At 38.4% G+C, this 11,688-nt stretch overlaps 1 protein-coding gene across 9 annotated transcripts in view; it reads right to left on the bottom strand.

Annotated features, from left to right (window-relative positions):
* Window positions 1-11,688, bottom strand: part of NF1 (neurofibromin 1) — a 289,146-nt gene that overhangs the window by 179,162 nt on the left and 98,296 nt on the right. For all 9 annotated transcript variants that reach the window (XM_029926741.1, XM_029926740.1, XM_029926738.1 and 6 more), the window contains one exon: window positions 6,822-6,928. In XM_029926741.1, the coding sequence (XP_029782601.1) occupies window positions 6,822-6,928 (107 nt within the window). The remainder of the gene's footprint in view (window positions 1-6,821; window positions 6,929-11,688) is intronic.

Here is an 11,688-nt window from a genome sequence, read left to right as displayed (position 1 = left end):
GGATACAGAAGTGCTGATGCATAGGGGCACATGTACCCCAATGTTAGTAGCAGCACTTTCAACAATAGCCAAATCATGGAAAGAGTCTAAATGTCCATCACCTGATGAATGGATCAAGAAGATGTGGTTTATATACAATGGAGTGTACATGGCAATGAGAAAGAATGAAATCTGGCCATTTGTAGCAAAGTGGAGGGACCTCGAGGGTGTCATGCTAAGCGAAATAAGTCAGGTGGAGAAGGACAGATACCGTATGTTTGCACTCATAGGTCTAACAGGAGAACAGGAGAAACCTAATGGAGAACCAGGGGGAGGGGAAGAGGGAAAGAGAGTTGGGGGGAGAGAGGGACACAAAACCTGAGAGACTACTGAATGCTGAAAAGGAACAGAAGGTTGAAGGGGTGGGGGAAGAGGTGGTGGTGATGGAGGAGGGCACCTGTAGGGAAGAGCACTGGGTGTTATATGGAAACCAATATGACAATAAACTATTTAAAAATAAAATAAAATAAAAGTGAAACAAAAAAAAAGGTATTTCCAATACTGGGACACCTGGGGCGTTCAGTCGGCTAAGTGTCTGACTCTTGAGGCTTTGTCATGATGCTGGAGTCATAGCATTCAGCCCCGTGTTAGGCTTTATGCTGAGCATGGAGACTACCTCTCTCTCTCTCTCTCTCTCTCTCTCTCTCTCTCTCTCTCCCCTTCCCTCCTTCCTCCCCCCTCGCTCCTTCCTTACTTGAGCATATGCTCTCTCTCTCAAAAAAATAAATAAAAAGATATCTCCAATATTTCACTATTATAAATAGAGCTAATAAACACCTTTTTTGAGCGAGCAAGAGAGAGAGAAAGCACAAATAGGGGAGAGAGGCAGAGGGAGAAAGAGAATCCTGAGCAGGCTCCACACCCAACACGGAACCCATCACAGGGGTCCAAGCCCATGACCCCAGGATCAGGACCGGAGCTGAAGCCAGGAGCCGGGCACTCAAATGACCAAGCCACCCAGGGGCCCCTATAAACACTTTTACATCCAAATCATTTCCAAATTAATGTTCATTTCTTTAGGGTAATTTCTAGAAGTAGAACTAACTGGTCGAAGAGATGCATATTTTTCAAAGTTCTTAATAAATACTGCCAAGCTGACTTGCAGAAGGGTTGGGCCAAATGCCACTTTCACATCCTTTTCATCATTGAACATATTTGTTTCCATTTTGCTCATATGATTGTTCAAAACAGTAGACTGCATTTTTAAAACAAGACTAAACATTTCTCCACATGAATATCTTAGATATTTTAATTTCCTCTTCCATCAATGTGCTTCTTACATCTACAAAAAAATTTATACATGGAAAAGATGAGCCTTCTATGAACTATTTTAGTGTAACAGTCCCTTGGCAGGGAACTCCACCTATGGACGTTTAAACATTTTTTATGTTTATTATTTTTGAAAGAGAGAGAAAGCAAGAAGGGGAGGGGCAGAGAGAGAGGGAGACACAGAACCTGAAGCAGGTTCCAGTCTCTGAACCTGACAAGGGGCTTGAACTCACAGATTATGACATCATGACCTGAGCTGAAGTCAGATGCTTAACTGACTAAGCCACCAGGTGCCCCTATGGACTTTAACTGAGGTATAACTGACAAACAACATGATATTAGTTTCAGGCATACAACATAATGAATCAGTATTTGTATATATTGTAAAATGATAATAATAAGTCTAGTAAACATCCATAGTTACAAAATTTTCTTGTGATGAGAACTTTTAAAAGCTATTCTCTTAGCAAGCTTCAAATATGCAATTAACTAGAGTCACCGTGCTGTACATTACACCCCCATGACTTTTTATAACTGGAAGTTTGTACCGTTTAACCAATTCCAATCATTTTGCCAACCCCCCTTTCCCCACTTCTGACAACCACAAATCTTAATCCGTTCTCTGTATCTATGAATTTGGTTGTTTTTCTTGTTTTTTTTTTAAGATTCCACATACAAGGAGATCATATGGTATTTGTCTTTCTTGTAGCATAATTCCCTTAAGATCTATCCATGTTGTCACAAATGGTAAGATTTCTTTCTTTTTATACGACTGACATTTGATTTCAATATATATTATATATCTTCCATTTTATAGATATATAACTTACATATAAACATTTATATATATTTTATGTATGAATATAAAAGTATATTTTCATATTTTACATATACACTATTTTATATAAATATATAAACACATATGCACATGTTAAATACATATCTATATATCTTCTTTACCAATTCACCAGTCAATAGATACTTAAGTTGTTTCTGTATCTATCTTCCCTATTAGAAAATAATACTGCAATCAATACCAGGTGCATGTATGTCCTCAAGTTAATGTTTTCATTTTCTCTGGATAAATAACCAGAAGCGGAACAGCTGGATCATACCGCAGTTCTACCTTTAATTTCCTGAGGCGCCTCCACACGGTCTGGCCTGGCGGCCGCACGCTCTCCTTCCCCACCCACAGCGTTTGGGGTCTCCTCCTCCCCAACATCTACTATGCCTTGTTGTTCGGATAGAAGCCGCTCTAAGAGACGTGAGGAGATACTCCTTGTGGTTTTAATCTGCGTTTTCCTGATATTAGTGATGCTGAGCATCTTTTCATATACCTGTTGGCCACCTACATGTCTTCTTGGGAACGGATTCTATTCAGGTCCTCTGCCTGCTTTTTAATGACATTTTTTTTTTTTTTGCTACTGAGTTGAATGAGTTTTATACATATATTTTATACGAACCTCTTACGAGTATATGATTTGCAAATATTTTTCTCCCATTCAGTAAGCTGCCTTTTCATTTTGTTGTTGTTTCTTTTGCTGTACAAAAGCTCTTAACCTGGTGTGGTCTCTCGTTTATTTTTGTTTTTGTTGCCCCCTATGGACTTTTAATGAAGGGATACAGGTACTCACCATATTTATATAAATATATTTCTAAGATAGAGATGAGTCTTCAAGTAATAAAATAGTCTAAACAATTTAAATGTCGTATTGTTCTGGACTTGCAAATGAGCGACTTGCTCTCTAAGTCAGTTTTAAAACGCATCCCTCCAACTCTCCCTGCTCTTGTTCTCCTTTGATTTCCATATGACGGCATTTACTTCTCAGGGCTCTTGGGCCTTTTTTCCTTCCCGTGGTCCTTAACCTTACCTTTGCGACATCTTGAATGTGTTATACACAGTAATCTATTCTCTCGAGTCTAATGTATGTATCTTTGATTACTCTTGTTATACAAGTTTCTGACTGGACAGCCTACCCACACCTCAAAGTCAGCAAACGTAAAACTAAGTTTATGATTTTCCTGGCTACCTCCCACACTGCAACCAACCCTTCTGCTCCTTTCCTGCTTTAATCAGCTTATTCCGTAATACTTGGTGATACTTCTCTTTAACGTCACGTATCTAAATAAATAAATAGATCACATGTCAGGTGATGTGTTTTACATCTTTTGTACACTCTACTTCCTAAATACCATGATCAAATTGGTCCCATTCCATCCAATGCATTACCTTCATTTCTCACTCGCATTTCTTACTCAATCAGACAACCAAGTCCCAAGATGCAATCTTCTACCAAGCCATCCTGCAAATTTCAAGCAAAGTGGTGTATCTAAAATAAGATACGGATCCACCTTAAACCTTTTTCCATCTCTTCCCATGGGCACTAAAATAAAGCCACATAACCCATCAGCACAATGATATAACCGTTGGCTCCAGAGATGGGCAGATGTGATATGAATCTGACCCTGCCACTGACCAGCTGTCTGATCTCGGAAATGTTACTTAGGACTCAATGCCTCATTTACACAGGGGATGATAATACAACTATCTGCTTCAGAGGGTGACTGTAAGCATCGATGACAAAAGGCATTAAACTGCACAGGATGATGTGTGGCCCAGGCTGGACATGCAACAAACGTCACCATCCCTTTGCTAATACGCTCTGGCCCACCCTCACGCCACGCCATCTCGCTCTTTTCCTCTTAACAGTCCCACCCCCAAACAAATACATACCTCTTCCCTCACTCTACGCTTACCCTTTCGGAGTTTGGCACATTACTCTGCAAATGATTTGACAATAGTATATTTGCCTCATAAACCAGGCCATGTGCTCCACAGAGACAGATCTCAATCTCTGTAAACCTAGCACTTAGCATGGTTTCTTGCACACAACTTCTCAACAAATGCAGTTGGAGTGAATTTAAAACACATTATTAGGGGCTCCTCAGTGGCTCAGTCAGTTAAGTAAGTGTCCAACTTGACCTTAGCTCCTGATCTTACAGTCCGTGGGTTCGAGCCCCATGTCGGGCTCTGTGCTGACAGCTCGGAGCCTGGAGCCTGCTTTGGATTCTGTGTCACCTCTCTCTCTGCCCCTCCCCTGCTCAACTCTCTGTCTCTCTCTCTCTCTCTCAAAAATAAATATACATTATAAAAACAGGACAAAAAAAATATTACTAATTTTACTACTCATACTGCAGTTTCCAGTCCTTTCACCACTCACCTAGAGCCATCTTCTGCTGGCCTATTTCATATCAGCTTTTTTATTGTTTACACATTTATCAGCTAAATACTAAATTTATGTTCATGAGGAGGCTGTGTTCCAATGAGGATGACTTATCACAATAAAAAGAGTCATTTTTTAACACATTTAGTTTCTCTTATTTGAACATGGAGAATGATTTAATTATTACAGATTAAACATTTCCAAGAAATCTGATGTTTTAAAACAAACACCTACTCACGGACAACTAGAACTAGATTTCCTTTTTTTTTAATAGAATTATACACACACACAGTGGGGGAGGCACGGGGAAAGGGGGAGGGAGAGGGGGGAGAGACGGAGTGGGAGGAGGAAGGGGGGAGAGAGAGAGAGAGAGAGAGAGAGAGAGAGAGAGAGAGAGAGAGAGAGAGAGAATAGCCTCCAAGCAGGCTCCACACTGTCAGTGTAGAGCCCCATATGGGGGTCAAGCTCAAAAACCACAAGACATGATGGATACTTAACCAACTGAGCCACCCAGTTGTCCCTTAGATTTCTGAAATGTTCCTAAACAGTTATGAAAAATCACAAAACCTCACATATACTTCTGCAGTTTTATATATATAGAGAGAAAATCTCTAAATTTTATCATCCTTAACTATTTAATGCTTAATGATAGATACTAAGACCTTAAAATTTCAACTGTGAATTGATTTGTGGTTTATTATAGTCTGAAACAATTGCTGTCCACTTAACATAATAGCTAAAATAATCCATTTTTTTTTCTTTAGTAAAGTTACTGAAAGTGATTTAATTGTTGCTTGCTTTTATAACAGTACTGCCCAAAAATCAGTAATAGAGCAGAGTCTTATAATATTGATCTATACAGATAAAGCCTTTTTACATCTCTGGTCAATAAGTTATTGAGTTTAAAGCAAATGTTAAGAAAACTAAACAGGGGCGCCTGGGTGGCTCAGTTGGTTGAGCGTCCAATCTTAGCTCAGGTCATGATCTCATGGTTCGTGAGTTCAAGCCCTATGTCGGGCTCTGTGCTGACAGCTGGGAGCCTGGAACCTGCTTTGGATTCTGTCTCCCTCGCCCTCTCCCCCTCCCCCATGTGCTCGCACTCTCTGTCTCTCTCTCAAAAAAAAAAAGTATAAACAAAGTGTTTTGACAATAACTGCAGAACTGTTGTGATTTTCAAAGTTAATATAACTACATCTTAAGGTCAGACATTAAAAACATTTTTCATAATTCCTTAATATACAAAGAAAATTAAAAAGTGTGAATCATAATACTATAAGATTTCACATTTAAATTAGACAGAATTCAATATTACAGAACACTAAAAATCAATTTGTATGAAAGGAATTTAGGGATTTATCCTCAGTTTATTTGATTAATACTAATTTTCATGTTTCCCACAAAAATTCTCTCAATTCCTTGTGACTGTTTTAATTAACATAATCAAGCAAAGTATTTCCTAAAGCTTTAAAATCACATATTAAGCATTACAATACCCCCATCTGGGACTATAACTGAAATATTATACAAAAAAGCAAAAGGCACTGGAAAGATAAGAGACTTCATAATGCTATAATGTCAGTCAGAAAGTCATTAACAGACCTGAAAACACAAATGTCAGAAGTGAGATTCCTGACTCAATTCTTCCTCTTGTCATAAAATCACAATCTTCCGGTTCCATTCTGTAATGACACTTTGATATCCTGCTAAACTATCTGCTTTTATAGTACTACAAAAGTTAAACAGGTAATTTTGATAACCGATGGCTATCCTTAAGAAATGAAATTCTAGGGGCGCCTGGGTGACTCAGTCGATTGGGCATCCAGCTTTGGGTCAGGTCATGATCTCACGGCTCATGAGTTTGAGCCCCACATAAGGCTCTGTACTGACAGCTCAGAGCCTGGAGCTGCTTCCTATTCTGATTCTTCCCCCTCTCGTGTTCTCTCTCTCTCTGTCTCTCGTAAATAAATAAATATTATAAAAAAGAAATGAAATTCTAGAAAAATTAAGTAACAGCATCTTTATGCTCTCTTTGTTAAAGCAAAAATTATAGTTGAACAAAACTTTCCACTGCCAAGAATTAAGATACTTACTTTTTTGTTTTCAAAGGCTCAAAAAATTTTTAACCATTAAGAATTACTGTCCATTTCACGAAGATATGTGCATTATCAAATCCACTTTGATGTTCTAGTTCAACACAATTAGTACAAAAAAATCTGTACATTCAAAACACTGTTTTGTTCTTTTTTTACCAAGTGATTAGTTTCACACATATCATACATTTAAACCTACCCTTTAGGAGTCTTTTTAATTTTGCACAGTCCACATTGATATACTGTAACAATTCTATATCATGAACATCAACATTGTCTTCTGAACAAACAGTCAATTCCTGTAACCTGAAAAGTAAAAGCCAGAAATAATTTATCATCTTAAGGAAAGTCCAAAATTCTGAAATGAATAGGTTCTTCTCACCCCAATGATGAATTTACAAGAGAAAATATACATATAAAAATAAGACAATAGGATTTTTCTTAATGTTTAGTTATTTTTGAAAGAGAGAGAGAGAGCGTGCGCAAGTGGTGAAAGGGGCAGAGAGAGAGGGAGACACAGAATCAAAAGCAAGCTCCGGGCTCTAAGCTGTCAGCACAGAGCATGAAGCAAGGTTCAAACTCACAAGCCAGGAGATCGTCATGACTTGAAGTGAAGTCGGCCGCTCACCCAACTGAGCCACCCAGTCACCCCAACATATATTTCTTATAAAATTTAAAGGTACACAATTAATTCAGGGGATATGATGAAAAAAAACCAAGATAATCCAGTAGACTTAACAGTGTACACATCAATCAAATCGCCACGTTGTATACCTTAACTATATACAGATTTCACTTTTTTAAAAAAATCATAGCATGTGGATAACTGCAGAAGCAAAGATGCCTAAGTATTTGAAATACTATTCTCTCTCTGTGTAGTTTTGAACTTTTTCTGTAATAAAAAAAAATTTTCAATTCAAATTTTAAATTATACAATTTTATTACCTTCTGGCTACATCAACTAGACTTCAGAAAAATGAATGGTATTTTATCTACATTTATAAGATATATTTACTTCATATTGAAAAATGAGTAAGCCTTTATCCGTTGCAATTTTCACAATCTGTGTGTATTTACATAATTATTTGATTAATGTCCCTCCTTCACAGTAAAACTTATTCCTATAAAGGCAAAAATCTTTCTAAACCCCAAAATTTCATTTATACTAAATATGAAATTATCACAACTGTAGAAAATTTTAACACTTAACAAATATGGATATTTTTTAACTGATAAATTCACTTAAGTCTGAATAAAAATTTCTCCTCCAGTTTTCACTAACAACTTCTGAGTCAGCATTTTGAAAGTTGATATTGTTAATGTATTGAGTTGTGCTACCTAATGAGGCATATTCATTATTTCAATTAATAGATATCAAATGTAGGCAGATAAATGGAATTACTAATGTTCATAAATGCAGAAAGATGGTGAAAAGGCACAAGTACTACAAACTCTTATTATATTAGGTTGGGCTGTAACCATTTCAATGCAGTCCTAAGTTGGCATTAACCATCCTACTAAACCTTCACTTGCTAAAAATGAAATCAATCAATTTCTTCCTTCTCAGATTCCTCTTCTACTCACGTTAGCCTGCAGATGTACAGCTAACGTTAAAATTACTCTGCGCACTTACACTGAAGTTCTTCACATCATATGGGTGAGAAACGCTTAGCAGTTCACACCAGGAGTGAGAAGGTCCTCAACACTGATTTACAGGCTTAAAACCCCACGGTGGCTGCAAAGAACCTCGGAAATATGGAATAGGATTCCTCAGGAAACACAACTCAATAAATCAGCAACACCAAACTTTTGAAGAGCTGACTCTTGTGGTTATTTGTGAAAAACGGAAGAAAAGTTTATTTATGCAGCCCAGTATTTCCATAGGGAAGGGGTGTTTTGTGAAGCTTAAATGTCATTTCCGAAACACAGAAATCAAAGGATAGTTTGAGCAAAAGAAGTGAAATGGAAAACTTATCAGTAAAACATCTAGAAAAACCAGGTAAACTGAACAATAACAAAAAGATATTTAAAATATATAGAAATAAAAGAGGGGCGCCTGGGTGGCTCAGTTGGTTAAGCATCCAACTTTGGCTCAGGTCATGACCTCACAGTTCAGGAGTTCGAGCCCCACGTAGGGCTCTGTGCTGACAGTTCAGGGCCTGGAGCCTGCTTCAGATTCTGTGTTTCCTTCTCTCTTCGCCCCTCCCTTGCTCAGATTCTGTCCCTGTATCTCTCTCAAAAACAAACATTTAAAAAAATTAAAATAGGGGTGCGGGCACCTAGGTGTTCAGTCAATTGAGCGTCCAACTTTGGTGTTATCTTGGGGTTCTGTGCCGACAGCTCAGAGCCTGGAGCGCGCTTCAGGTTCTGTGCCTCCCTCACTCTCTGCCCTTCTCCCGCTTACGCTGTCTCTCTCTCAAAAATAAAATAAAGATAAAAATTTTAAAAATATAAATTAAAATAAATACATAAAATGTATAGAAATTAAAGAAAACAAACACCCCTCCTCCCCAAGCACCACCCATCCACCCAGGTCCAGAAATGAAGAGGAAAATGAAAACCAGAGATGATTTTGATGACATGGTCTTATCTTGCAACAAAGGTGGTTAGGCTTTTTCCTCTCCTTACCCTAGGGGTTTGGGGCTAACATCGACACAGGACTGGATACAAAACCTTTATACCTTAATAATATAGGGAGTAAAATAGGGACCCTGAGAAAAGAAATGACTAGCAAGAACCATGCAATTCCTTAAAGGAGGGCTGAAGAGAGAGTCAAAGAATGAGGGGAGGGTAGAAGGAGGAAAAAATCTCCCAGCACAAGATGTCTGTCTGCTCTGGCTAAGTTTTGGGTAGGGGAAACAGTCAGCCGGGGCTGTTACCTGATAAGGGTTTGAGGTCCACATTTATATCATCAATACAATCTGGGGATGAGAAATTAACCAGAAAAGTAATTCCAGAGCTGGGCAATTGGAAAAATCAAATGTAAATGTGAAAACCATCACTAGGACACCCACAGAGCTCCAGGCTACAAGAGATTCCCGAAAGGGGTGCCTGGGTGGCTCAGTTGGTCTAACTTGGGCTCAGGTCATGATCACATAGCTAGTGGGTTTGAGCCCTGCGTCAGGCTCTGTGCTGACAGCTCAGAGCCTGGAGCCTGCTTCAGATTCTGTCTCCCTCTCTCTGCCTCCTTTCCTGCTCATGCTCTCTCTCCTTCAGAAATAAACAAACATTGAAAAAAATTAAAAAAGTAAATGAGATTCCCAAAGAAAATAGAGATGTGCACTAAAGATGACTTTGCAATCCAAGTTTACAAAAGAGAGAAGAAATCATTCACTGTGAATGAGAGTTGGCACATCCAAGCATTATGAGATCAATCTTAAGAGAATATAAAATAAGTATAGTATGTTTTAAATTTTTATAGCCATATAAGGGGTGCCTGGGTGGCTTAGTCGGTTAAGCGTCCGACTTCTGCTCAGGTCATGATCTCATGATTCGGGGGTTCAAGCCCCATGTCGGGATCTGTGCTGACAGCTAGCTCAGAGCCTGGAGCCTGTCTTCAGATTGTGTCTACCTCTCTGACCCTCCCCTGCTCACGCTGTCTCTTCTCTCAAAAATAAAACATTAAAAAAAATTTTTTTTTAATTTGTATAGCCATATAAGAAATGTAAAAGTATTAAGAAGAATAAGAAACCATTAAAAAAAAAAGATTAGTAAAAGAATCAAATAGAACTTTTAAAAACCACTGAGTCTTGGGGCACCTGGGTGGCTCAGTCAGTTAAGCATCCGACTTCAGCTCAGGTCACGATCTCCTGGTTCGTGAGTTCAAGCCCCACATCAGGCTCTTTGCTACCAGCACAGAGTCTGCTTTGTATCCTCTGTACCCCTCTCTCTCCTCCTTCCCCACTCATTCTCTCTCTTTCTCTTCATAAATAAACTTTAAAAAAAATCAGAGTCTTGTGATTATAAGTCTTATGGCCTTATCCCACAGCCCTCCCTCCACTACAAAACAATTAGATCTAGTGCAAGTGTGCCATAATTCTGTGGAGGAAGCAGCTTATCTTCTACATAAAAGAGTATTATGAGCCACAGAACATGTATATACTTCAGCAGAATAATAACCGTATCCTAAGATCTGTAGTACATATTCCTTAAAAAAAAAAATCAAAGGACAGAAATACCAAAAGCTAGGGGTGCCAGCCTCAGTTGGTTAAGGGTCCAGACTCTTGATTTCAGCTCAGGTCATGATCTCATGGTTTATGGAATCGAGCCCTGAATCAGGCTCTGCACTGACAGTGAGGAGCCTGCTTGGGATTCTCTCTCTCCCTCTCTCTCTGCCTCTCCTCTCCTCCACTCTTTCGCTCTCTCTCAAAATAAATAAACATTAAGAAAAACAAAAGAGAAATATCAAAAGCTAATGTTAATTCTAAAAGAGAAACATTTGTGGATAGGTAGAATTGTCAAACAACATAAATGTTCATGATATTGGTTCATCTAATATAAATGAGATATCAACTCAATCTTCAGAAAGAAGCTGCCATTCTAATCACTTACATATTTTAGGCCACCTAATGCTAGGATAGCAGTGCCGTAAGATATCTGTATCTAAATTAAACCGTCAGAATGGTCTTTCAGGTGAGTGGTCCTCGAACAAGATCAGCTCCTATTTCTGGCACAAGTGAACTTAAACAGCAAATGCCGTCATCTGAAAGATGTATTTCATAGATCCCATTTCTGAGCAGTCTGTCCCCTGAAAGCTAAAGAAACTGGCTGATTTTGGAGACATTTAACTTCTCTTCTGGAAACTGTGAACCAGGTTCAGGAAATACACGAAAGGTGTCTATATTTACATGTGCTAATGCTGCAAAACCCTACAAAATGAAACTTTTGGTGACTAAAAAATTTCTAGAGTTTTTTTAAAGGTGGCATATTTCTTGTGTTTTATAAAGCAATTCATACTTGGATAGACCAAAAAAACCCCAATTTATTCTTCTGATAATTTTCTGTAAGATTATTTCAAATAGTAAGCTGGTGCAGTAGTCATTTAAACAAAGAAGGGGTTTTTGCTC

This window comes from Suricata suricatta, chromosome 17 (genome assembly GCF_006229205.1).
Source record: "Suricata suricatta isolate VVHF042 chromosome 17, meerkat_22Aug2017_6uvM2_HiC, whole genome shotgun sequence".
NCBI classification, from domain to species: domain Eukaryota; kingdom Metazoa; phylum Chordata; class Mammalia; order Carnivora; family Herpestidae; genus Suricata; species Suricata suricatta.
Note: the sequence above shows the minus strand (reverse complement) of the source record. Positions and strands in the feature narration are given on the sequence as shown.